General features: G+C 58.9%; 1 protein-coding gene across 2 annotated transcripts in view; it reads right to left on the reverse strand.

Moving 5' to 3' along the window:
- asb10 (ankyrin repeat and SOCS box containing 10) overlaps nt 1-26089 on the reverse strand; it is a 35555-nt gene extending 9466 nt beyond the window's left edge. Inside the window, exons 1-2 of one of the 2 annotated variants that reach the window (XM_048529838.2) lie at nt 25669-26089; nt 1019-1286 (exon numbers count right to left, since the gene is read on the reverse strand). In XM_048529838.2, the coding sequence (XP_048385795.1) occupies nt 1019-1286; nt 25669-25981 (581 nt within the window). In that variant the 5' untranslated portion in view covers nt 25982-26089. Of the gene's footprint in view, nt 1-1018; nt 1287-21049; nt 21272-25668 lie in introns of those variants that run through there. The other variant, XM_048529839.2, reaches the window with a different exon arrangement.
- Nucleotides 26090-27388: the final 1299 nt, after the last annotated feature.

A 27388-nucleotide genomic window follows, 5' to 3' on the forward strand; every position in this document is an offset into this window, starting at 1 on the left:
TAGTCCAACGGGTTCACTTCACCTGATCAAGGAGCAGTGCAGTGAAAGCTTGTGGTTTCAAAGTTGGACTATAACCTTGTGCCCATGCGATTTCTGACCTTGTCCAGCCCAGTCCAACACCAGACCCTCCACATCATGGATACCAACAAACCGAGTAACTCATAGCCAGGTGTCCCTCAAAAGGATTTTCTGTCAGGATGCAAGTTTCTGCAACAAACGGTGGGGTTACTGGGGGTTGGGGGGGGAGGGGGCGGAAGCGGGTGTCCTTGTCCCTGATGCTGTATCTCCCTTCCCCGCCCCCCGACCACTGGGCAGCTGTGACACCCTCAGGCCAAACGGCAGACCAAGAGGCCTCTGCGGAAACAGGGCTGGGTATGACCCACTGAGATGAGGTGGGGGGGGGGGGGGGGAGTGGTGGGGAGATGTGGGGAGTGGGCCCAGCTGGCGGGGGGGGGGCGACGCAGGGTGGGAGGGCAATGGGATTGTGGTGGCGGGGATTGATGGGTGTGTCAAGGAAAATGGGAGAGGGAATGGGTCAGGGAAGGGGTTGAGGGAGGGGGGAGGCTGAGTGAGGTTTAGAGCATCAGAGAGGGGATGGGTGAGTAGGGTGAGGGTGGGGGAAGGGGGGTAGGATGGGAGGGAGGTTTGGGAGAGACAGGATGGGAAAAGGGAGGCTGTGAGAGCAGGAGGGAGGATGAAGGAGAGGGAGAGAGGGAGGATGGGGGGGAAGGGTAGGGGGAAAGGAGGGTAAGGGAGATAATGTCCTGCAGTGGAGGGGTCTACGGTTAAGGATTCTCTGTGCATGGGGTAGTTTCTATTGGTCCATTTGTTGGTTGATCCAGTGGATTTGTGGGCCCAATGCCAGGGGTTTGATTGGTAGAAAGGACTACCCTCCACATTTCCAATGATCCCAGGGTCTTTTAGACTGTTCCTGACTGGCACCCCCACAACACACACACGCACACACACACAAGCACACACCCCTCCCAAGCCCCGAAGAGGGTAGGAGCTGACCTACCGGAGGGATTCCGGTGACGAGCACAGGTGGAGAGGGGTGTAGCCATCCTCGGAGAAGGCATTGGGATTTGCTCCGTATGTGAGCAGCAGACGGACACACTCGGTCTGGGAATTCTCACATGCCTCGTGGAGAGCGGTCTTTCCTCCCGGTGCAAAGTCTACATCTGCCCCAGAGGTCAGCAGGTGCTGAAGACACGTGTCATAGCCCCGGCTAGCTGTGATCTGCAGGGGAGTAATAAACTCCTGCTTGTAACACAGCGACCAGATCCCTACAGGAACAGAAGCAGCAACAAGCCCTTTATTAATGTCTGCTGTCTCTTCAGGGCAGTCCGACTCAGACTGGAACCAACAAAGAAAATCAGCAAAACCCTCACTGCTTTACTTGCAATCCCCAAGCTGACCGTGTCACTGGCTGGGCCAGCAATTATAACCCATCCCTAATGGCGCCTTGAGAAGGTGCAGGTGGGCCAATCCTCGACCCAGGCTCATCTATGACCCAGTGGGACCACCTGGGAGAGTGAGAATACACTCCCACTATTCGCCACATTTGACACACAACCAACACAATCCTGGAGATAACCACAGCAGGTTCTGTCGGAGGGTCAGTGCCGAGGGAGCAGGCACTGTCGGAGGATCAGTGCTGAGGGAGCACCGCACTGTCGGAGGCTCAGTGCTGAGGGAGCGCCGCACCGTCGGAGGGTCAGCGCTGAGGGAGAGGGCACAGTCGGAGGGTTAGTGCCGAGGGAGCATGCACTGTCGGAGGGTCAGTGCTGAAGGAGTGGGCACCGGAGTGTCAGCGCTGAGGGAACGGGCGCTGTCGGAGGGTCAGCGCTGAGGGAGCAGGCGCTGTTGGGGGGTCAGCGCTGAGGGAGCGGGAACGGTCGGAGGGTCAGCGCTGAGGGAGCGGGCTCTGTCGGAGGGTCAGTGCTGAGGGAGCGGGCACTGTCGGAGTGTCAGTGCTGAAGGAGTGGGCACCGTCGGAGGGTCAGTGCTTGAGGGAGCAGGCACATTTGGAGGGTCAGTGCTGAGTGAGCGCCGCACTGTCGGAGGGTCAGTGCTGAGGGAGCGCACACGGTTGGAGGGTCAGCGCTGAGGGAGCGGGCACTGTCGGAGGGTCAGTGCTGAGGGAGCGGGCTCTGTCGGAGGGTCAGTGCTGAGGGAGCGGGCACTGTCGGAGGGTCAGTGCTGAAGGAGTGCGCACCGTTGGAGGGTCAGTGCTTGAGGGAGCAGGCACATTCGGAGGGTCAGCGCTGAGTGAGCGCCGCACTGTCGGAGGGTCAGTGCTGAGGGAGCGGGCACTGTCGGAGGGTCAGCGCTGAGGGAGCGAGAACTGTCGGAGGGTCAGTGCTGAGGGAGCGAGAACTGTCGGAGGGGCAGTGCTGAGTGAGCGCCGCACTGTCGGAGGGTCAGTGCTGAGGGAGCGGGCACTGTCGGAGGGTCAGCGCTGAGGGAGCGAGAACTGTCGGAGGGTCAGTGCTGAGGGAGCGAGAACTGTCGGAGGGGCAGTGCTGAGGGAGCGGGCACTGTCGGAGGGGCAGTGCTGAGGGAGCGGGCACTGTCAGAGGGTCAGTGCTGAAGGAGCAGGTACTGTCGGAGGGTTAGCGCTGAGGGAGCGGGCGCTGTCGGAGGGTCAGTGCTGAGGGAGCGGGCACTGTTGGAGGGTAAGCGCTGAGGGAACGGGCACTGTCGTAGGGTCAGTGCTGAGGGAGCGGATGCTGTCGGAGGTTCAGCGCCGAGGGAGCGCCGCACTATCGGACGGCCAGTGGTGAGGGAGCGGACACGGTCGGAGGGTCAGTGTTGAGGGAGCGGGCGCTGTCAGAGGGTCAGCGCTGAGGGATCGGGTGCTGTCAAAGGGTCAGCGCTGAGGGAGCGGGCGCTGTCGGAAAGTCAGTGCTGAGGGAGTGGAGTCTGTCAGAGGTTCAGTGCTGACGCAGTGGGCACTGTTGGAGGGTCAGCGTTGAGGGAGCGGGCACTGTCGGAGTGACAGTGCAGAGGGATTGGGCACTATCGGAGGGTCAGCGCTGAGGTAATGGGCTCTGTCACAGAATCAGTGCTGAGGCAGCGGGCACTGTCGGAGGGTCAGTGCTGAAGGAGTGGGCACCGTCGGAGGGTCAGTGCTTGAGGGAGCAGGCACATTCGGAGGGTCAGCGCTGAGTGAGCGCCGCACTGTCGGAGGGTCAGTGCTGAGGGAGCGGGCACTGTCGGAGGGTCAGTGCTGAGGGAGCGCACACGGTTGTAGGGTCAGCGCTGAGGGAGCGAGAACTGTCGGAGGGTCAGTGCTGAGGGAGCGGGAACGGTCGGAGGGTCAGCGCTGAGGGAGCGGGCTCTGTCGGAGGGTCAGCGCTGAGGGAGTGGAGTCTGTCAGAGGTTCAGTGCTGACGCAGCGGGCACTGTCGGAGGGTCAGCGCTGAGGGAGCGGGCACTGTCGGAGTGACAGTGCAGAGGGATTGGGCACTATCGGAGGGTCAGTGCTGAGGTAATGGGCTCTGTCACAGAATCAGTGCTGAGGGAGCGGGCACTGTCGGAGGGTCAGTGCTGAGGGAGCGCCGCACCGTCGGAGGGTCAGCGCTGAGGGAGAGGGCACAGTCGGAGGGTTAGTGCCGAGGGAGCATGCACTGTCGGAGGGTCAGTGCTGAAGGAGTGGGCACCGGAGTGTCAGCGCTGAGGGAACGGGCGCTGTCGGAGGGTCAGCGCTGAGGGAGCAGGCGCTGTTGGGGGGTCAGCGCTGAGGGAGCGGGAACGGTCGGAGGGTCAGCGCTGAGGGAGCGGGCTCTGTCGGAGGGTCAGTGCTGAGGGAGCGGGCACTGTCGGAGGGTCAGTGCTGAAGGAGTGGGCACCGTCGGAGGGTCAGTGCTTGAGGGAGCAGGCACATTTGGAGGGTCAGTGCTGAGTGAGCGCCGCACTGTCGGAGGGTCAGTGCTGAGGGAGCGCACACGGTTGGAGGGTCAGCGCTGAGGGAGCGAGAACTGTCGGAGGGTCAGTGCTGAGGGAGCGGGCTCTGTCGGAGGGTCAGTGCTGAGGGAGCGGGCACTGTCGGAGGGTCAGTGCTGAAGGAGTGGGCACCGTTGGAGGGTCAGTGCTTGAGGGAGCAGGCACATTCGGAGGGTCAGCGCTGAGTGAGCGCCGCACTGTCGGAGGGTCAGTGCTGAGGGAGCGGGCACTGTCGGAGGGTCAGCGCTGAGGGAGCGAGAACTGTCGGAGGGTCAGTGCTGAGGGAGCGAGAACTGTCGGAGGGGCAGTGCTGAGGGAGCGGGCACTGTTGGAGGGGCAGTGCTGAGGGAGCGGGCACTGTCGGAGGGGCAGTGCTGAGGGAGCGGGCACTGTCAGAGGGTCAGTGCTGAAGGAGCAGGTACTGTCGGAGGGTTAGCGCTGAGGGAGCGGGCGCTGTCGGAGGGTCAGTGCTGAGGGAGCGGGCACTGTTGGAGGGTAAGCGCTGAGGGAGCGGGCACTGTTGTAGGGTCAGTGCTGAGGGAGCGGATGCTGTCGGAGGGTCAGCGCTGAGGGAGTGCCGCACTGTCGGAGGTTCAGCGCCGAGGGAGCGCCGCACTATCGGACGGCCAGTGGTGAGGGAGCGGACACGGTCGGAGGGTCAGTGTTGAGGGAGCGGGCGCTGTCAGAGGGTCAGCGCTGAGGGATCGGGTGCTGTCAAATGGTCAGCGATGAGGGAGCGGGCGCTGTCGGAAAGTCAGCGCTGAGGGAGTGGAGTCTGTCAGAGGTTCAGTGCTGACGCAGCGGGCACTGTCGGAGGGTCAGCGCTGAGGGAGCAGGCACTGTTGGAGGGTCAGCGTTGAGGGATTGGGCACTGTCGGAGGGTCAGCGCTGAGGTAATGGGCTCTGTCACAGAATCAGTGCTGAGGCAGCGGGCACTGTCGGAGGGTCAGTGCTGAAGGAGTGGGCACCGTCGGAGGATCAGTTTTTGAGGGAGCAGGCACATTCGGAGGGTCAGCGCTGAGTGAGCACCGCACTGTCGGAGGGTCAGTGCTGAGGGAGCGGGCACTGTCGGAGGGTCAGTGCTGAGGGAGCGGGAACGGTCGGAGGGTCAGCGCTGAGGGAGCGGGCTCTGTCGGAGGGTCAGCGCTGAGGGAGTGGAGTCTGTCAGAGGTTCAGTGCTGACGCAGCGGGCACTGTCGGAGGGTCAGCGCTGAGGGAGCAGGCACTGTTGGAGGGTCAGCGTTGAGGGAGCGGGCACTGTCGGAGTGACAGTGCAGAGGGATTGGGCACTATCGGAGGGTCAGCGCTGAGGTAATGGGCTCTGTCACAGAATCAGTGCTGAGGCAGCGGGCACTGTCGGAGGGTCAGTGCTGAGGGAGTGTGCACTGTCGGAGGGTCAGTGCTGAGGGAGTGGGCACCGGAGTGTCAGCGCTGAGGGAATGGGCGCTGTCGGAGGGTCAGCGCTGAGGGAGCAGGCGCTGTTGGGGGGTCAGCGCTGAGGGAGCGGGCACGGTCAGAGGGTCAGTGCTGAGGGAGCGGGAACGGTCGGAGGGTCAGCGCTGAGGGAGCGGGCTCTGTCGGAGGGTCAGTGCTGAAGGAGTGGGCACCGTCGGAGGGTCAGTGCTTGAGGGAGCAGGCACATTCGGAGGGTCAGCGCTGAGTGAGCGCCGCACTGTCGGAGGGTCAGTGCTGAGGGAGCGGGCACTGTCGGAGGGTCAGTGCTGAGGGAGCGCACACGGTTGGAGGGTCAGCGCTGAGGGAGCGAGAACTGTCGGAGGGTCAGTGCTGAGGGAGCGGGAACGGTCGGAGGGTCAGCGCTGAGGGAGCGGGCTCTGTCGGAGGGTCAGCGCTGAGGGAGCGGGCTCTGTCGGAGGGTCAGCGCTGAGGGAGCGCCGCACTGTCGGAGGGTCAGTGCTGAAGGAGTGGGCACCGTCGGAGGGTCAGTGCTTGAGGGAGCAGGCACATTCGGAGGGTCAGCGCTGAGTGAGCGCCGCACTGTCGGAGGGTCAGTGCTGAGGGAGCGGGCACTGTCGGAGGGTCAGTGCTGAGGGAGCGCACACGGTTGGAGGGTCAGCGCTGAGGGAGCAGGAACTGACGGAGTGTCAGTGCTGAGGGAGCGGGCGCTGTCAGAGGGTCAGCGCTGAGGGATCGGGTGCTGTCGGAGGGTCAGCGCTGAGGGAGTGCCGCACTGTCGGAGGGTCAGTGCTCAGGGAGCGGGCACTGTCAGAGGGTCAATGCTGTGTGAGCAGACAGGGTCAGAGGGTCAGCGCTGAGGGAGCGGGCGCTGTCGGAGGGTCAGCGCTGAGGGAGCAGGCGCTGTCGGTGGGTGCGCCCTGAGGGAGCGGGTGCTGTCGGAGGGTGAGCCCTGAGGGACCGGGCGCTGTCGGAGGGTCAGCCCTGAGGGAGCGCCACACTGGTGGAGGGTCAGCGCTGAGGGAGCGGACACTGTCAGAGGGTCAGCGCTGAGGGACCGGGCGCTGTCGGAGGGTCAGCGCTGAAGGAGCGGGCGCTGTCGGTGGGTGAGCCCTGAGGGAGCGGGCGCTGTCGGAGGGTGAGCCCTGAGGGAGCGGGCGCTGTCGGAGGGTGAGTCCTGAGGGAGCGGGCGCTGTCGGAGGGTGAGCCCTGTGGGAGCGGGCGCTGTCGGAGGGTGAGCCCTGAGGGAGCGGGCGCTGTCGGAGGGTGAGCCCTGAGGGAGCGGGCGCTGTCGGAGGGTGAGCCCTGAGGGAGCGGGCGCTGTCGGAGGGTGAGCCCTGAGGGAGCGGGCGCTGTCGGAGGGTGAGCCCTGAGGGAGCGGGCGCTGTCGGAGGGTGAGCCCTGAGGGAGCGGGCGCTGTCGGAGGGTCAGCGCTGAGTGAGCGCCGCACTGGTGGAGGGTCAGCGCTGAGGGAGCGGACACTATCAGAGGGTCTGCACTGAGGGAGCGGGCGCTGTCGGAGGGTCCGTGCTGAGGGAGCGGGCGCTGTCGGAGGATCAGCGCTGAGGGAGCGGGCACTGTTGGAGGGTCAGCGCTGAGGGAGCGGGCGCTGTTGGAGGGTCAGCTCTAAGGGAGCACCGCACTGGTGGAGGGTCAGGACTGAGGGAGAGGGCGCAGTTGGAGGGTTAGTGCCGAGGGAGCAGGCACTGTCGGAGGGTCACTGCTGAGGGAGCGGGCACTGTCGGAGGGTCAGCGCTGAGGGAGCGGGCGCTGTTGGAGGGTCAGCGCAGAGGGAGCGCCGCACTGGTGGAGGGTCAGGACTGAGGGAATGGGCACAGTCGGAGGGTTAGTGCCGAGGGAGTAGGCACTGTCGGAGGGTCACTGCTGAGGGAGCGGGCACTGTCAGAGGGTCAGCGCTGAGGGAGAAGGCGCTGTCGGAGGATCAGCGCTGAGGGAGCGGGCGCTGTCGGACGGTGAGCCCTGAGGGAGCAGGCACTGTCAGAGTGTCACTGCCGAGGGAGCGCCGCACTGTCGGAGGGTCAGTGCCGAGGGAGCGCCGCACTGTCGGAGGGTCAGTGCTGAGGGAGCGGGCACGCTCGGAGGGTCAGTGTTGAGGGAGCGGGCTCAATGGGAGGGTCAGTGTTGAGGGAGCGGGCACTGTCGGAGGGTCAGTGCTGAGGTAGCACCGCACTGTCGGAGGGTCAGCGTTGAGGGAGCGGGCACTGTCGGAGGGTCAGTGCAGAGGGAGAGGGCACTGTCGGAGGGTAAGTGCTGAGGGAGCACACACAGTTGGAGGGTCAGCGCTGAGGGAGCGGGCAGTGTCGGAGGATCAGTGCCGAGGGAGCGCCGCACTATCGGAGGGTCAGTGCTGAGGGAGCGGGCACGGTCGGAGGGTCAGCGCTGAGGCAGTGGGCACTGTCGGAGGGTCAGCGCTGAGGGAGCGGGCACTGTCAGTAGGTGAGCGCTGAGGGAGCGGGCGCTGTCGGAGGGTGAGCCCTGAAGGAGCAGGCGTTGTCGGAGGGTCAGCGCTCAGTGAGCGGACACTGTCAGAGGGTCAGCGCTGAGGGAGCGCCGCACTGTCGGAGGGTCAGCACCGAGGGAGCGCCGCACTATCGGAGGGTCAGTGTTGAGGGAGCGGGCATGGTCGGAGGGTCAGCGTTGAGGGAGCGGGCCCTGTTGGAGGGTCAGTGCTGAGGGAGCGGGCCCTGTTGGAGGGTCAGTGCTGAGGGAGCGGGCGCTGTTGTAGGGTCCGCGCTGAGGGAGCAGGGACTGTCGGAGGGTCACTGATGAGGGAGCGGGCACTGTCGGAGGGTCAGCGCTGAGGGAGAAGGTGCTGTCGGAGGGTCACTGCTGAGGGAGCGGGCACTGTCGGAGGGTCATCGCTGAGGGAGAAGGCGCTGTCGGAGGGTCAGCGCCGAGGGAGCGCCGCACTATCGGAGGGTCAGTGCTGAGGGAGTGGGCACTGTCGGAGGGTCAGCGCTGAGGGAGAGGGCACTGTCAGAGAGTCAGCGCTTCAGGAGCGGGTGCTGTCGTAGGGTCAGTGCTGAGGGAGGGGGCCCTGTTGTAGGGTCAGTGCTGAGGGAGCTCTGCACTGTCGGAGGGTCAGTGCTGAGGGAGCAGGAACTGACGGAGGGTCAGTGCTGAGGGAGTGCCGCACTGTCGGAGGGTCAGCGCTGAGGGAGCGGGCACTGTCGGAGGGTCAGTGCTGAGGGAGCTCTGCACTGTCGGAGGGTCAGTGCTGAGGGAGCAGGAACTGTCGGAGGGTCAGTGCTGAGGGAGTGGGCACAGTCGGAGGGTCAGCGCTGAGGGAGTGGGCACAGTCGGAGGGTCAGTGCTGAGGGAGCGGGCACGGTCAGAGGGTCAGCGTTGAGGGAGCGGGCCCTGTTGGAGGGTCAGTGCTGAGGGAGCGCCGCACTGTCGGAGGGTCAGCGCTGAGGGAGCGCCGCACTATTGGAGGGTCAGTGCTGAGGGAGCGGGCACGGTCGGAGGGTCAGCATTGAGGGAGCGGGCCCTGTCGGAGGGTAAGCGCTGAGGGAGTGGGTGCTGTCGGAGTGTCTGCACTGAGGGAGCGGGCGCTGTTGTAGGGTCCGCGCTGAGGGAGCGGGTGCTGTTGTAGGGTCCGCGCTGAGGGAGCGGGCGCTGTCGGAGGGTCCGTGCTGAGGGAGCGGGCGCTGTCGGAGGGTCCGTGCTGAGGGAGCGGGCGCTGTTGGAGGGTCAGCGCTGAGGGAGCGGTCGCTGTTGGAGGGTCAGCGCTGAGGGAGAAGGTGCTGTCGGAGGGTCAGCGTTGAGGGAGCGGGCAGTGTCGGAGGATCAGTGCTGTGGGAGCGGGCACTGTCGGAGGGTCAGTGCCGAGGGAGCGCCGCACTATCAGAGGGTCAGTGCTGAGGGAGCGGGCACGGTCGGAGGGTCAGTGTTGAGGGAGCGGGCCCTGTCGGAGGGTCAGTGCTGAGGGAGCGGGCACTGTCGGAGGGTAAGCGCTGAGGGAACGGGCACTGTCGGAGGGTCAGCGCTGAGGGAGCGAACACTGTCGGAGGGTCAGTGCTGAGGGTGCGCGATCGGTCGGAGGGTCAGCGCTGAGGGAGCGGGCACTGTTGCAGGGTCAGTGCTGAGGGAGCGGGCACTGTTGGAGGGTCAGCGCTGAGGGACCGGGCACTGTCGGAGGGTCAGTGCTGAGGGAGTGGGCACTGTCGGAGGGTAAGCGCTGAGGGAATGGGCACTGTCGGAGGGTCAGCGCTTCAGGAGCGGGCGCTGTCGTAGGGTCAGTGCTGAGGGAGCGGGCGCTGTTGTAGGGTCAGTGCTGAGGGTGCTCTGCACTGTCGGAGGGGCAGTGCTGAGGGAGCAGGAACTGTTGGAGGGTCAGTGCTGAGGGAGTGCCGCACTGTCGGAGGGACAGCGCTGAGGGAGTGGGCACTGTCGGGGGGTCAGTGCTGACAGAGTGGACACTGTCAGAGGGTCAATGGAGAGGTTGCAGGCACTGTCAGAGGGTCAGCGCTGAGGGAGTGGGCACTGTCAGAGGGTCAGCGCTGAGTGAGCGGGCGCTGTCGTAGGGTCAGCGCTGAGAGAGTGAGAACTGTCGGAAGGTCAGTGCTGAGGGAGCGGGCACTGTTGGAGGATCAGCGCTGAGGGAGTGGGAACTGTCGGAGGGTCAGTGCTGAGGGAGCGGGCAATGTCGGAGGGTCAGTGCTGAGGGAGCGGACACGGTCAGAGGGTCAGTGCTGAGGGAGCGGGCACTGTTGCAGGGTCAGTGCTGAGGGAGTGTGAACTGTCGGAGGGTCAGTGCTGAGGGAGTGGACACGGTCAGAGGGTCAGTGCTGAGGGAACGGACACGGTCAGAGGTTCAGTGCTGAGGGAGTGGGCGCTGTCGAAGGTTCAGCGCTCAGGGAGCGGGCACTGTCGGAGGGTCAGTGCTGAGGGAGCTCTGCACTGTCGGAGGGTCAGTGCTGAGTGAGCGGGCACTGTCGGAGGGTCAGTGCTGAGTGAGCGGGCACTGTCAGAGGGTCAGTGCTGAGGGAATGCCGCACTGTCGGAGGGTCAGCGCTGAGTGAGCGGGCACCGTCTGAAGGTCACCGCTGAGGGAGCGGGCACTGTCGGAGGGTCAGCGCTGAGGGAGCGGGCACTGTCGGAGGGTCAGCGCTGAGGGTGCGGGCACTGTCGGAGGGTCAGCGCTGAGGTAGTGGGCACTGTCGGAGGGTCAGTGCTGAGGGAGCAGGAACTGTCAGAGATAATGGGAACTGCAGATGCTGGAGAATTCCAAGATAATAAAATGTGAGGCTGGATGAACACAGCAGGCCAAGCAGCATCTCAGGAGCACAAAAGCTGACGTTTCGGGCCTAGACCCTTCATCAGAGAGGGGGATGGGGGGAGGGAACTGGAATAAATAGGGAGAGAGGGGGAGGCGGACCGAAGATGGAGAGTAAAGAAGATAGGTGGAGAGGGTGTAGGTGGGGAGGTAGGGAGGGGATAGGTCAGTCCAGGGAAGACGGACAGGTCAAGGAGGTGGGATGAGGTTAGTAGGTAGCTGGGGGTGCGGCTTGGGGTGGGAGGAAGGGATGGGTGAGAGGAAGAACCGGTTAGGGAGGCAGAGACAGGTTGGACTGGTTTTGGGATGCAGTGGGTGGGGGGGAAGAGCTGGGCTGGTTGTGTGGTGCAGTTGGGGGAGGGGATGAACTGGGCTGGTTGAGGGATGCAGTGGGGGAAGGGGAGATTTTGAAACTGGTGAAGTCCACATTGATACCATTAGGCTGCAGGGTTCCCAGGCGGAATATGAGTTGCTGTTCCTGCAACCTTCGGGTGGCATCATTGTGGCACTGCAGGAGGCCCATGATGGACATGTCATCAAGAGAATGGGAGGGGGAGTGGAAATGGTTTGCGACTGGGAGGTGCAGTTGTTTGTTGCGAACTGAGCGGAGGTGTTCTGCAAAGCGGTCCCCAAGCCTCCGCTTGGTTTCCCCAATGTAGAGGAAGCCGCACCGGGTACAGTGGATGCAGTATACCACATTGGCAGATGTGCAGGTGAACCTCTGCTTAATGTGGAATGTCATCTTGGGGCCTGGGATGGGGGTGAGGGAGGAGGTGTGGGGACAAGTGTAGCATTTCCTGCGGTTGCAGGGGAAGGTGCCGGGTGTGGTGGGGTTGGAGGGCAGTGTGGAGCGAACAAGGGAGTCACGGAGAGAGTGGTCTCTACGGAAAGCAGACAGGGGAGGGGATGGAAAAATGTCTTGGGTGGTGGGGTCGGATTGTAAATGGCGGAAGTGTCGGAGGATAATGCGTTGTATCCGGAGGTTGGTAGGGTGGTGTGTGAGAACGAGGGGGATCCTCTTGGGGCGGTTGTGGCGGGGGCGGGGTGTGAGGGATGTGTCGCGGGAAATGCGGGAGACGCGGTCAAGGGCGTTCTCGATCACCGTGGGGGGAAAGTTGCGGTCCTTAAAGAACTTGGACATCTGGGATGTGTGGGAGTGGAATGTCTTTTCGTGGGAGCAGATGCGGCGGAGGCGGAGGAATTGGGAATAGGGGATGGAATTTTTGCAGGAGGGTGGGTGGGAGGAGGTGTATTCTAGGTAGCTGTGGGAGCCGGTGGACTTGAAATGGACATCAGTTACAAGCTGGTTGCCTGAGATGGAGACTGAGAGGTCCAGGAAGGTGAGGGATGTGCTGGAGATGGCCCAGGTGAACTGAAGGTTGGGGTGGAAGGTGTTGGTGAAGTGGATGAACTGTTCGAGCTCCTCTGGGGAGCAAGAGGCGGCGCCGATACAGTCATCAATGTACCGGAGGAAGAGGTGGGGTTTGGGGCCTGTGTAGGTGCGGAAGAGGGACTGTTCCACGTAACCTACAAAGAGGCAGGCATAGCTGGGGCCCATGCGGGTGCCCATGGCCACCCCCTTAGTCTGTAGGAAGTGGGAGGAGTCAAAAGAGAAGTTGTTGAGTGTGAGGACGAGTTCAGCTAGGCGGATGAGAGTGTCGGTGGAGGGGGCCTGGTCGGGCCTGCGGGACAGGAAGAAGCGGAGGGCCTTGAGGCCATCTCCATGCGGAATGCAGGTGTACAGGGACTGGACGTCCATGGTGAATATGAGGTGTTGGGGTCCAGGGAATTGGAAGTCCTGGAGGAGGTGGAGGGCGTGGGTGGTGTCACGGACATAGGTGGGGAGTTCCTGGACCAAAGGGGAGAAAATGGAGTCCAGATAGGTGGAGATGAGTTCGGTGGGGCAGGAGCAGGCTGAGACGATGGGTCGACCAGGGCAGGCAGGACACCATGTCCGTGACACCACCCACGCCCTCCACCTCCTCCAGGACTTCCAATTCCCTGGACCCCAACACCTCATATTCACCATGGACGTCCAGTCCCTGTACACCTGCATTCCGCATGGAGATGGCCTCAAGGCCCTCCGCTTCTTCCTGTCCCGCAGGCCCGACCAGGCCCCCTCCACCGACACTCTCATCCGCCTAGCGGAACTCGTCCTCACACTCAACAACTTCTCTTTTGACTCCTCCCACTTCCTACAGACTAAGGGGGTGGCCATGGGCACCCGCATGGGCCCCAGCTATGCCTGCCTCTTTGTAGGTTACGTGGAACAGTCCCTCTTCCGCACCTACACAGGCCCCAAACCCCACCTCTTCCTCCGGTACATTGATGACTGTATCGGCGCCGCCTCTTGCTCCCCAGAGGAGCTCGAACAGTTCATCCACTTCACCAACACCTTCCACCCCAACCTTCAGTTCACCTGGGCCATCTCCAGCACATCCCTCACCTTCCTGGACCTCTCAGTCTCCATCTCAGGCAACCAGCTTGTAACTGATGTCCATTTCAAGCCCACCGACTCCCACAGCTACCTAGAATACACCTCCTCCCACCCACCCTCCTGCAAAAATTCCATCCCCTATTCCCAATTCCTCCGCCTCCGCCGCATCTGCTCCCACGATAAGACATTCCACTCCCGCACATCCCAGATGTCCAAGTTCTTTAAGGACCGCAACTTCCCCCCCACGGTGATTGAGAACGCCCTTGACCGCGTCTCCCGCATTTCCCGCGACACATCCCTCACACCCCGCCCCCGCCACAACCGCCCCAAGAGGATCCCCCTCGTTCTCACACACCACCCTACCAACCTCCGGATACAACGCATTATCCTCCGACACTTCCGCCATTTACAATCCGACCCCACCACCCAAGACATTTTTCCATCCCCACCCCTGTCTGCTTTCCGGAGAGACCACTCTCTCCGTGACTCCCTTGTTCGCTCCACACTGCCCTCCAACCCCACCACACCCGGCACCTTCCCCTGCAACCGCAGGAAATGCTACACTTGTCCCCACACCTCCTCCCTCACCCCCATCCCAGGCCCCAAGATGACATTCCACATTAAGCAGAGGTTCACCTGCACATCTGCCAATGTGGTATACTGCATCCACTGTACCCGGTGCGGCTTTCTCTACATTGGGGAAACCAAGCGGAGGCTTGGGGACCGCTTTGCAGAACACCTCCGCTCAGTTCGCAACAAACAACTGCACCTCCCAGTCGCAAACCATTTCCACTCCCCCTCCCATTCTCTTGATGACATGTCCATCATGGGCCTCCTGCACTGCCACAATGATGCCACCCGAAGGTTGCAGGAACAGCAACTCATATTCCGCCTGGGAACCCTGCAGCCCAATGGTATCAATGTGGACTTCACCAGTTTCAAAATCTCCCCTTCCCCCACTGCATCCCTCAACCAGCCCAGTTCATCCCCTCCCCCCACTGCACCACACAACCAGCCCAGCTCTTCCCCCCCACCCACTGCATCCCAAAACCAGTCCAACCTGTCTCTGCCTCCCTAACCGGTTCTTCCGCTCACCCATCCCTTCCTCCCACCCCAAGCCGCACCCCCAGCTACCTACTAACCTCATCCCACCTCCTTGACCTGTCCGTCTTCCCTGGACTGACCTATCCCCTCCCTACCTCCCCACCTACACCCTCTCCACCTATCTTCTTTACTCTCCATCTTCGGTCCGCCTCCCCCTCTCTCCCTATTTATTCAAGTTCCCTCCCCCCATCCCCCTCTCTGATGAAGGGTCTAGGCCCGAAACGTCAGCTTTTGTGCTCCTGAGATGCTGCAGGAACTGTCAGAGGGTCAGTGCTGAGGGAGTGCCGCACTGTCGGAGGGTCAGCGCTGAGTGAGCGGGCACTGTCGGAGGGTCAGTGCTGAGGGAGTGGGCACTGTCAGAGGGTCAGCGCTGAGTGAGCGGGGGCTGTCGTAGGGTCAGCGCTGAGAGAGTGATAGCTGTCGGAAGGTCAGCGGTGAGGGAGTGGGCACAGTCGGAGGGTCAGTGCTGAGAGAGTGGACACTGTCAGAGGGTCAATGCAGAGGTTGCAGGCACTGTCAGAGGGTCAGCGCTGAAGGAGTGGGCACTGGCGGAGAGTCAGCGCTGAGGTAATGGGCACAGACGGAGGGTCAGTGCTGTGAGAGTGGACACTGTCGGAGGGTCAATGCTGAGGGAGCGGGCACTGTCGGAGGGTCAGCGCTGAGTGAGCGGGCACTGTCGGAAGGTCAGCGGTGAGGGAGTGGGAACTGTCGGAGGGTCAGTGCTGAGGGAGCGGGCAATGTCGGAGGGTCAGTGCTGAGGGAGCGGGCACTGTTGGAGGATCAGCGCTGAGGGAGTGGGAACCGTCGGAGGGTCAGTGCTGAGGGAGCGGGCAATGTCGGAGGGTCAGTGCTGTGTGAGCGGACACGGTCAGAGGGTCAGTGCTGTGTGAGCGGACACGGTCAGAGGGTCAGTGCTGAGGGAGCGGACACGGTCAGAGGTTCAGTGCTGAGGGAGCGGGCACTGTCAGAGGGTCAGCGCTGAGGGAGCGGGCACTGTCAGAGGGTCAGCGCTGAGGGAGCGGGCACTGTCGTAGGGCCAGCACTGAGGGATCGGTCACTGTCGGAGGTTCAGCGCTCAGGGAGTGGGCACTGTCGGAGGGTCAGCTATCAGGGAGCGGGCACTGTCGGAGGGTCAGCGCTGAGGGAGCCGGCGCTGTCTGAGGGTCAGCGCTGAGGGTGCAGGCACTGTCGGAGGGTCAGTGCTGAGGTAGTGGGCACTGTCGGAAGGTCAATGCTGAGGGTGCGGGCACTGTCGGAGGGTCAATGCTGAGGGAGCGCCGCACTGTCGGAGGGTCAGTGCAGAGGGAGCGGGCGCTGTTGTAGGGTCAGTGCTGAGGGAGCAGGAACTGTCAGAGGGTCAGTGCTGAGGGAGTGCCGCACTGTCGGAGGGTCAGCGCTGAAGGAGTGGGCACTGGCAGAGGGTCAGCGCTGAGGGAGCGGGCACTGTCGGAGTGTCAGCGCTGAGTGAGCGGGCACTGTCAGAGGGTCAGCGCTGAGGGAGCGGGCGCTGTCAGAGGGTCAGCGCTGAGAGAGTGATAACTGTCGGAAGGTCAGCGGTGAGGGAGCGGGCAATGTCGGAGGGTCAGTGCTGTGTGAGCGGACACGGTCAGAGGGTCAGTGCTGAGGGAGCAGGCACTGTCGGAGGGTCAGTGCTGTGTGAGCGGACACAGTCAGAGGGTCAGCGCTAAGGGAGCGGGCGCTGTCAGAGGGTCAGCGCTGAGGGAGCGGGCGCTGTCAGAGGGTCAGCGCTGAGGGAGCGGGCGCTGTCAGAGGGTCAACGCTGAGGGAGCGGGCACTGTCGGAGGGTCAGCGCTGAGAGAGTGATAACTGTCGGAAGGTCAGCGGTAAGGGAGTGGGCACAGTCAGAGGGTCAGTGCTGAGAGAGTGGACACTGTCAGAGGGTCAATGCAGAGGTTGCAGGCACTGTCAGAGGGTCAGCGCTGAAGGAGTGGGCACTGGCGGAGGGTCAGCGCTGAGGTAATGGGCACAGTCGGAGGGTCAGTGCTGTGAGAGTGGACACTGTCGGAGGGTCAATGCTGAGGGAGCGGGCACTGTCGGAGGGTCAGCGCTGAGTGAGCGGGCACTGTCAGAGGGTCAGCGCTGAGGGAGTGGGCACTGTCAGAGGGTCAGCGCTGAGTGAGCGGGCGCTGTCGTAGGGTCAGCGCTGAGAGAGTGAGAACTGTCGGAAGGTCAGCGGTGTGTGAGCGGACACGGTCAGAGGGTCAGTGCTGAGGGAGCGGACACGGTCAGAGGTTCAGTGCTGAGGGAGCGGGCACTGTCAGAGGGTCAGCGCTGAGGGAGCGGGCACTGTCAGAGGGTCAGCGCTGAGGGAGCGGGCACTGTCGTAGGGTCAGCACTGAGGGATCGGTCACTGTCGGAGGGTCAGCCCTCAGGGAGTGGGCACTGTCGGAGGTTCAGCGCTCAGGGAGTGGGCACTGTCGGAGGGTCAGCGCTGAGGGAGCGGGCGCTGTCGTAGAGTCAGCGCTGAGAGAGTGAGAACTGTCGGAAGGTCAGCGGTGAGGGAGTGGGAACTGTCGGAGGGTCAGTGCTGAGGGAGCGGGCAATGTCGGAGGGTCAGTGCTGAGGGAGCGGGCACTGTTGGAGGATCAGCGCTGAGGGAGTGGGAACCGTCGGAGGGTCAGTGCTGAGGGAGCGGGCAATGTCAGAGGGTCACTGCTGTGTGAGCGGACACGGTCAGAGGGTCAGTGCTGTGTGAGCGGACACGGTCAGAGGGTCAGTGCTGAGGGAGCGGACACGGTCAGAGGTTCAGTGCTGAGGGAGCGGGCACTGTCAGAGGGTCAGCGCTGAGGGAGCGGGCACTGTCGTAGGGCCAGCACTGAGGGATCGGTCACTGTCGGAGGGTCAGCGCTCAGGGAGTGGGCACTGTCGGAGGATCAGCGCTCAGGGAGTGGGCACTGTCGGAGGGTCAGCGCTCAGGGAGCGGGCACTGTCGGAGGGTCAGCGCTCAGGGAGCGGGCACTGTCGGAGGGTCAGCGCTGAGGGAGCGGGCGCTGTCGGAGGGTCAGCGCTGAGGGTGCAGGCACTGTCGGAGGGTCAGTGCTGAGGTAGTGGGCACTGTTGGAAGGTCAATGCTGAGGGTGCGGGCACTGTCGGAGGGTCAATGCTGAGGGAGCGCCGCACTGTCGGAGGGTCAGTGCAGAGGGAGCGGGCGCTGTTGTAGGGTCAGTGCTGAGGGAGCAGGAACTGTCAGAGGGTCAGTGCTGAGGGAGTGCCGCACTGTCGGAGGGTCAGCGCTGAAGGAGTGGGCACTGGCGGAGGGTCAGCGCTGAGGTAATGGGCACAGTCGGAGGGTCAGTGCTGTGAGAGTGGACACTGTCGGAGGGTCAATGCTGAGGGAGCGGGCACTGTCGGAGTGTCAGCGCTGAGTGAGCGGGCACTGTCAGAGGGTCAGCGCTGAGGGAGCGGGCGCTGTCGTAGGGTCAGCGCTGAGAGAGTGATAACTGTCGGAAGGTCAGCGGTGAGGGAGCGGGCAATGTCGGAGGGTCAGTGCTGTGTGAGCGGATACGGTCAGAGGGTCAGTGCTGAGGGAGCGGGCACTGTCGGAGGGTCAGTGCTGTGTGAGCGGACACGGTCAGAGGGTCAGCGCTAAGGGAGCGGGCGCTGTCAGAGGGTCAGCGCTGAGGGAGCGGGCGCTGTCAGAGGGTCAGCGCTGAGGGAGCGGGCACTGTCAGAGGGTCAGCGCTGAGGGAGCGGGCACTGTCAGAGGGTCAGCGCTGAGGGAGCAGGTGCTGTCGTAGGGTCAGCACTGAGGGAGCGGGCACTGTCGGAGGGTCAGCACTGAGGGAGCGGGCACTGTCGGAAGGTCAGCGGTGAGGGAGTGGGCACAGTCGGAGGGTCAGTGCTGAGAGAGTGGACACTGTCAGAGGGTCAATGCAGAGGTTGCAGGCACTGTCAGAGGGTCAGCGCTGAAGGAGTGGGCACTGGCGGAGGGTCAGCGCTGAGGTAATGGGCACAGTCGGAGGGTCAGTGCTGAGGGAGCGGGCACTGTCGGAGTGTCAGCGCTGAGTGAGCGGGCACTGTCAGAGGGTCAGCGCTGAGGGAGCGGGCGCTGTTGTAGGGTCAGCGCTGAGAGAGTGATAACTGTCGGAAGGTCAGCGGTGAGGGAGTGGGAACTGTCGGAGGGTCAGTGCTGAGGGAGTGGGCAATGTCGGAGGGTCAGTGCTGTGTGAGCGGACACGGTCAGAGGGTCAGTACTGAGGGAGCGGGCACTGTCGGAGGGTCAGGGCTGTGTGAGCGGACACGGTCAGAGGGTCAGCGCTAAGGGAGCGGGCGCTGTCAGAGGGTCAGCGCTGAGGGAGCGGGCGCTGTCAGAGGGTCAGCGCTGAGGGAGTGGGCACTGTCAGAGGGTCAGCGCTGAGGGAGCAGGCGCTGTCATAGGGTCAGCACTGAGGGAGCGGGCACTGTCGGAGGGTCAGCGGTGAGGGAGCGGGCACTGTCGGAGGGTCAATGCTGAAGGTGCGGGCACTGTCGGAGGGTCAATGCTGAGGGAGCGCCGCACTGTCGGAGGGTCAGTGCAGAGGGAGCGGGCACTGTCGGAGGGTCAGTGCTGAGGGAGCGGGCACTGTCGGAGGGTCAGTGCTGAGGGAGCGGGCACTGTTGGAGGGTCAGTGTTGAGGGAGCGGGCACTGTCAGAGGGTCAGTGCTGAGAGAGCGGGCACTGTCGGAGGGCCAGCGCTGAGGGAGAGGGCACTGTTGTAGGGTCAGTGCTGAGGGAGCCTCGCACTGTCAGAGGGTCAGTGCTGAGTGAGCGGGCAGTGTCGGAGGGTCAGTGCTGAGGGAGCGGGCACTGTCGGAGGGTCAGTGCTGAGGGAGCACTGTTCTGTCTGATGGTCCGTGCTGGGGACAGTTCATAAGAAATACAACAGTTTTGGATAACATTTACATGCAAAAAAAATGCCAAACAGCCTACAGTGACTTTAAATTTCAGATTATAAGCTGGGCGCAGTATATGATGCTTTTTTCCTATCTCTTCAGTGAAAAGTCTGGACCAACCAACGTCAGAGAGCTGCGCAGCATGGAAACTGATCCTTTGGTTCATCCATTCCGACCAGATATCCAAAATTAATCTGGTCACATTTGCCAGCATTCGGCCCGTATCCCTCTAAACTCTTCCTGTTCATATACACATCCAGATGCCTTTTCATTGTAACTGTACCAGCTTCTGCCACTTCCTCTGGCGGCTCGATCCATACACACACTACCCTATCCATGAAAAAATTGTCCCTTAAGTCCCTTTTAAATCTCTCTCCTGTCACCTTAAACCAATGCAATCTCGTTTGGGACTTCCCTACCCTGGGAAGGAGAGAGTGAGATATATGTTTCTGGAGAGAAAGAGAGAGAGAGAGACCTGAGGGTGACCTCAGCTGTACAGGTCTTGAGCCTGTGTTGGCTGTGTTCAGTCAAGTTCCTCTCAGGTTCTGGTGCTAAATCTCTCTAGCTGAACATAGACCAATGAAGTGGGTTCTCAGATCAATCCTTGTGGGAGCTTCCTGTGGGCTGAGGTATGTTGCTCAGGGTAACACTTCAGAAATACCTGAGTGTGTCAAAGCTTTTGGGGTCTCCTGCAGGTGTGAATGATTAATTCAAGGCTGAGAGAGAGTGATTTTTAATTTGTCCAAGAATCAAGGGTTATGGGGAAAAGGCAGGAATGTGGAGTTGAGGATGATTGGATATCGGTGAATGGTAGAGCACACTCTATGGGCTGAATCACCTACTCTACTGCTATGTTTCTTGGTCAACACATGCACTTTGTCTCAATCAGAAAGATTGTGCTTTCATGGAAATGCATACACTTCGATCAAAACACAATTACCAACAAGATACAGGAGACAGTCTGATAGTGACAGAACAGAAAAGCCCAAACTGATCAGTGACCTTTAGAGGAATAGTTCAGTTTGCAGAGAGAGTCCTGATCTGAAACTTTAACTGTTTCTATTCACAGATACTGCCTGACATGCTGAACAGTTCTGGAATTTTCTATTTTATGTCAGATTTCCAGGTCTGTGCTATTTTGCCTTTCTGAAGTGGACACATGATCACGATTTCCCTGCTCCTCAGCTCTCCCTTTTCTAAATCCTTGCAATATCACCTTCTGAGCAAAATCTGAGTAGACCGAGATTCTGAAATCCTCATCCCTTCACTGTCCAGGAGGAAAACCCAGTGAACCTTATCAATTACACACACCACTGCCACAGTCTTGCAATCCTCAAAACAGGCTCTAGTACAACCAGTAATTTCCAAATGCTGCTGTGGCTAAGTACTGGTTCTCCTATCTGGCTACTACCCCCGCCTCCCACCCCCCAAACCCTCCATGATGTCCCCTCTGTCCCCTCAGGTAGGTCACTATCCTCTTGAACCCTCAGTGATGCTCCCTCTGTCCCCTTGCACAGGTCACTACCCCCTGGACCACTCCACGATGCCCCCTCACACAGGTCACTACCCCCTCAAACCCTCTGCGATGCCCCCTGTCCCCTCACACAGGTCACTACACCCCAGAACCCTCCACGATGCCCCCTCACACAGGTCATTGCTCCCTGGAACCCTCTGTGATGCCCCCTCACACAGGTCACTACCCCCTGCAACCCTCCGCGATGCCCCCTCACACAGATCACTATCCCCGGAACCCTCCGCGATGCCCCCTCACACAGGTCACTACCCCCTGGAACCCTCCGCGACGCCCCCTCACACAGGTCACTACCCCCTGGAACTCTCCGTGATGCCCCCTCACACAGGTCACTACTCCCTGGAACCCTCTGCGATGTCCCCTCACACAGGTCACTACCCCCGGAACCCTCGGCGATGCCCCCTCACACGGGTCACTCACGTACGCAGAGCTCGGAGATTGTATCTGTAGTTCTTCCACTGCTCCACGTCACTGGTGTCAAAGACCACATTGGGATGGAGATGGCCTTGATTAGGGTCAGAAATCAGAAGGACCAATGTCTCCACATCTCCCAGCAACAGGGCCTGCCATAACTCCCAGGCAGGCCCCTCTGCTTTCGCCGTGACAATAACATTTGACATGATGAAACCTTGCAGCAATGCCCCACACAGACCCTCGGCCTGCGGTCACCCTGCACAGTGCCCTGCTCAGACCCTTGGCCTGTGGTCACCCTCCGCAGTGCCCTGCTCAGACCCTCGGCCTGCGGTCACCCTGCACAGTTCCCCACACAGACCCTCGGCCTGTGGTCACCCTGCACAGTGCCCCACACAGACCCTTGGCCTGCGGTCACCCTGCACAGTGCCCCACACAGACCCTCGGCCTGCGGTCACCCTGCACAGTGCCCCACACAGACCCTCGGCCTGCGGTCACCCTGCACAGTGCCCTGGCTATTCAGACTCCCTACCCCCAGTGTGTTTCCTGCCTTCTGCGAGGTTTTGTACAGCTCCTGAGCCTCTCTGGGCTGGTTTATTTACTCTCCTGCCTGTCTCATGACTCTTCCTGGCACAGTGACAAACTACAGTTTCAGTTTACAGTCTGGCATCTGTCAGGTTCACCAAATCTCGCAGGGACCAGTTCCATTCAATGCTTCTAGAATGGTCTTCAATTAATTCATTTGCAGAATAGCTTCATCTTCTGACGCAATCTGACTGCATCCCAGAATCAGAACAGGAGGCCCTTTGGCCCATTGTGCGTGTATTGGCTCTAGGAAGGAGATTTCCCGCTGAAAATAGAACATAGAACATAGAACATTACAGCACAGTACAGGCCCATCTGCCCTCAATGTTGCACTGACCTGCGAAATCTGAAGCCCGTCTAACCTACACTATTCCATTATCATCCACATGTTTACCCAATGACCATTTAAATGCCCTTAAAGTTGGCGAGTCTAGGACTGTTGCAGGCAGGGCATTCCACCCCTGCTCTATGGTCCAGGAAACATTTCCCATTCCAGCCTTTCACCAATTCCCTTTTGAAAATTCTGATTCAGCCTGCCCTTTCATTCACCACTTTCCAGATCACAGCTCCCTGCCCTTTGTTCATTCTCAAGCACTTTAATCCATGTGCCTCTAGTTACCCACCCTTTCTGCCATGAGAAACAGCTGCTCCTCACTGGCTTTATCAAAACCCCTCAGGATCAATTATTTTACACTCTTAGCCTCATCTGCAGAAAACAGTTCCAGCTTCTCCAATCTCTCATCATTCACCACAGCACCCCCATCGCTGGAAACAGACTGAGAACTTCTGATACACTTTCACTTTGGTGTTTTCACAGAGCTGAACATGGCTACAGAGACATGCCTGCAGGAGACAGCCTGGGTCCTGAATCTTGATGGGTACATGACAATAAGGAATGGCACAAAACCAGGAAAAGACAGAGGGGATGGGTCTATTAGTTGATGATGGCATTAGCCCAGCACAGACAGATGATCAAAGCTCAGGAAACCAAAATGTGGAAACAGTCGGGGGAGAAATCAGAAATGATAAAGGCAAGACGTCACTTAAGGGAGTGCTGTCCAGAGCACCTCACAATAACGACACAGTAGGTTATACTGTACAGCAAGAAATAATAGGAGCTTGTCAGAAAGGTACAGTAAAATTGTGAAATATTTTCATCTACATATATGCTGGAAAAGTCAGGTGGCAAATAGCTTAGAATAGGATGTCATAGAATGGGATAGTTTCTTACGACAGCACACGGTGTAGCCAAACAAAGAGGAGGCTGCACATGGCTTGGTATTGTGCAATGAGATAATTAATGATTTCTAGAGGAGCCCCCTAAGTAGTAGTGGCTACAATACAATTGAATTTTACTTTTGGTTTGAGGGAGAGAGAAATGAGTCCAAGACTAATATTTTAGATATAAATAAAGGCGATTATAAAGGTACAAAGGCAGGGCGGAGTAAAGTGACCTGGTAAATTAGATAAAGGAGTAGGTCAAGAGAGATATTTAGGGTATGTTTCAGAGTACATGGAATAGATACATTTCAAAAAGAGGGAACAAAAATATCGCAGGTGAGGACCCACCAACTGGGTTAATGGAAAAAGTCAAAGTTAGTAAAGTGAAAGAAAATGCACATAATTTCTTAAAAATGAGACACATCTCATGCACAAAGCTGTCTAATCTTCTGACCTGCTGCCCATCTCTGTGTAATTCTGTGCATTCTCTTTAACTTTACTGACCTTGACTTTTAAATAAGGCTTAGAATGACGAATAGATTAATAAGAAAAATGGAAATATGAGAGAAAGCTGGAGAGAAATGTAAAAATAGATGGAAGAGTTTCTATATGTATTTTGAGACAAGTGTTAACAAAGTGAGTGCTGGTCTAATAGAAAGTGAGTGTGGAGACTTGATAAAGGAAAATAAAGAAAAGACAGTGAATTGGACAGTGAATTATCCCTGCTAGAAGATCCAGTAACATGCCTGAAGTAGCTGCGAAATGGAATGGAGGGATAAAGCCAGGAGAATCACATTCACCAAGGAAGTGAGATTGAGTAAATTGTTGGAGTCGTGGATGACAGGTTTCCCAGGGTCTGACAAACTTTGAGAATCTCATAGGACTCGACCCTTTGACAGTGCTGCACTTGGTAATGGACATGAGGTCCCTACCCAGAGCACATTCTGTGCCCTTACCCCCCTCAGAACTGCCTCCCAAGTGTTGTTCAGCATGGAGGAGGAGGAGTGTCAAACCTTATCAGTCACATAAATAAAAACAAGGACTTTGGATGCTGGAAATCTGAAATAAAAGCAGAGTGTGAATTTCTTTACACACAATCACCTCTCTGTGTGTCTCTCCCTCTCTCTCAATCTCCCTTCACATTCCCCACTCTGCCACATTCCCCACAGCCAACTCCCCCTACTCTGGGCATCAACTCCCTTCTTTCATTCACTTTTCCCCGACCCTGCCTTTAGCACAAATACTACGCTTTCCCAGCTATTTTTGTTTCTGATAAAGTTTTCTCACTTCAGATGTTGCCAGATCTGTTGAGTTTCTCTAGCACTTATTTTGTTTCTGGTGCTTATCTGCCTTGAGTCTGCTGGTTCTGGATTTTCCCAGACTCTCTTCCCAAAGTCCAGCACTTGCCCAGTCTGTTTGCAGCTAATACCAAACTTTGAAATATTGCAGTTTACCCAAATCCTGGTCCTTAATGGGATCAGGAACAGCAGCAAGTTCTCAAGCTATCTGTTACACAAACCACTGTAACCTCCCTGTTCATGTTCAGCCCCTAAATCTAAAGACTTCAGGTTAGTGACTTGAAGGCAGGGAGGCATGGTTAGCACTGCTGCCTCACAGTGCCAGGGGCCAGGGATCCAGATTTGATTCCAGCCTCTTGTGGCTGTCAGTGTGGAGTTTGCACATTCTCCCTCTGTTTGTATGGCTTAGAAGGGGTGGATGCTGGGAAGCTGTTTCTGTTAGGCGGGGAGACTAGGACCCGTGGGCAAAGCCTTAAAATTAGAGGGGGTAAATTTAAAACTGAAATGAGACGACATTTCTTCAGCCAGAGAGTGGTGGGCTTGTGGATTTCATTGCCACAGAGTGCAGTGGAGGCCGGGACGTTGGATGCCTTCAAGGCAGAGATCGACAAATTCTTGATCTCAGAAGGAATCAAGGGCTATGGGGAGAGTGCAGGGAAGTGGAGTTGAAATGCCCATCAGCCATGATTTAAATGGCGGAGGGGACTTGATGGGCCGAGTGGCCTTACTTCCACTCCTATGTCTTATGGTCTATGGTCTGGCTCCTCCTGTTTCCGAAGTTGTGCAGCTTCGGAAACTTGGCCATGGGAAATGCAGGATCCTAGGGGTGACTTGGAATGCCGAATGCAGAATGATTGATTGACTGATTTGACAGGTGAGCCTAAGGACAGAGAAAGGCTCTATTTCTTTGCAGTACCGGCAGATCATGGTGAGGGGGTGAGGTATTGGGCAGAGTGAGGCTACTACACACAGGAGGCAAGACCACATTATTTGAAGGTAGAGAGTGCTTTTGTCAGTGTAATAACAGTCGGGAAGAATCTGTTCCTGAAGCTGCTGGAGCGTGGGTTCAGGCTTCTGTACCTTCTGCCTGATGCAAGAGATCATTACCAGAGTCTTTGATGAGTTTGGGATGGGATGCTCTTCAGAGGGTTGAAATGGACTTGATGGGCCGAATGGCCTGCTCTCATACTGTAGAGAAGTTATGAGAACAGTGCAGAAAACTATTAGTTCCGGTCCGGGGAGCTCCACACCGCCACAAGGCTGTGTTTGAATCAGTTTGAAGGGAAAGCAGAAATTTCAGAGAGAATCAGAATTAAAGGTTCGGGTCCAGCGACGCTTCCTCAGAACGCAAACGTTAAGCCTGTAGAGAGAGGCGGAAACAGACGCTGCTAGACCTGCTGAGTTTCTGCAGCAAACTCTCTTTTTCTCCCCTTCCCCTCCCTCCCTCCCTCCTTCCTTCCTTCCTTTCCCCCTCTCCCCCTCCTTCCCTCCTTCCGTCCCTCCCTCCTTCCTTCCCTCCTTTCCTTACCCGGTTTCTCGGAGTTCCACTCGAGCTCATGCCCTGAAGCCACCAGGAGCAGATTCCGCGGCCACTTGCTGTCGAACAGTTGCCGGACCCTCTGGCTGTCTCCTGTGAACAGCGCGTTATGAACCAATGGGTCCTCACACAGGAAGCCACCTTCCGGGCCGAGCCTGCCCGTCCTCCGGAGCCCAGAGCTCACGGCCCGGGCCACACGCTCGGCCTGGCACCGCCTGCGCAGCCAGTGCCTTTCCAGCGCCTCTCTCTCTAACTCCAGGGAGCGGAGAGACCGGGAGCTGAACACAAAGTTGTGCTTGGACATTGACAGCTGCCTTGAGCCTGCTCACACTGCTCCCTGACTACCTACTGATGTCTGTCTCTCTATCTGTGCCCAACACACACACACACACATTCCCAGCTGCTGATGACTAGCAAACGGCCAGCCTTGTTTACAATAGCAACAGACTGAATTAACCCTGACTTCACCCGTCCACTCCAGGCAAGGTGCTGGTAGCTAGTGAGCAACTGCCCCATTCCTGACAATATACCATGGGCCAGGTGCTGGGGGACTGGACGGTGGCTAAGGTGGTGCTATCTTTTAAGAAAGATGTAAGGAGAAGCCTGGGAACTATAGACCAGTGAGCCAGATGTTACTGATGGGTAAGTTATTGGAGGGGATTTTGAGGGACAGGATTGACATTTATTTGGAAAGGCAAGGACCAATCAGGGATAGTCAGCTTTGTGCATGAGCTGTGTCTCTCAAATTTGAATGAGTTCTTTGCAGAGGTGTCCCAGAAGATAAATCAAGGCAGAGCAGTAGATGTTGTCTACATGGATTTTAGAACAACGTTCAGCAAGGTTCTGCATGGTAAGGTTAGATCACATGGGATCCAGGGAGAGCTCGTCAACTAGATTCAAAATTGGCTGGACAGTGGCAGTCAGCGGGTGGTAATAGAGGGTTGTTTTTTGGACTGGAGGTCTGTGCCCATTGGTGTTCCACAGGGATCGGTGCTGGGCCCCCTGTGGTCTGTCATTTATATAAACGATTTGGATGAGGATATAGTAGGCATGGTTAGTAAGTTTGCAATGACACCGAAATTGGTGGCATGGTGGATAGTGAAGAAGGTTTTCTCAGGTTACAAAGTTAGGATCAGTTAGGTCAAAGGGCTAAGGAGTGGCAGATGGAATTTAATTTGGATAAATGTGAGGTATTGCATTTTGGTAAAACAACCAGGGCAGGACTTATACAGTAAAGGTAGGGTCCTGGGTAGCATAGTAGAACAGAGAGACCGAAGGATTCAGGTACATAATTCTTTGAAATTCACAGCATAGGTAGACTGAGAGCATGGAAGAGGCAGGTACAATGGGGTTAGGGTCTGGAATGTACTGTCTGAGAGTTTGGAACATAGAACATTACAGGACTGTACAGGCCCTTCGGCCGTCAATGTTGTTATACAGTAAAGGTAGGGTCCTGGGTAGCATAGTAGAACAGAGAGACCGACGGATTCAGATACATAATTCTTTGAAATTCACAGCATAGGCAGACTGGATGATTGGGAAGGTGTTTAGCACATTGCTTTCATTGCTCAGACCAGTGAGTACAGGAGTTAGGATGTCATGTTGTAGTTGTATGGGATGTTGGTGAGGTCTCTTCTGGAGTGCTGTGTGCAGTTCTGGTCACCCTGCTATAGGAAGGATATTACTAAATCGAAAAGCATTCAGAAAAGAC

This window comes from Stegostoma tigrinum, chromosome 5 (genome assembly GCF_030684315.1).
Source record: "Stegostoma tigrinum isolate sSteTig4 chromosome 5, sSteTig4.hap1, whole genome shotgun sequence".
In the NCBI taxonomy this organism is placed as follows: Eukaryota; Metazoa; Chordata; class Chondrichthyes; order Orectolobiformes; family Stegostomatidae; genus Stegostoma; species Stegostoma tigrinum.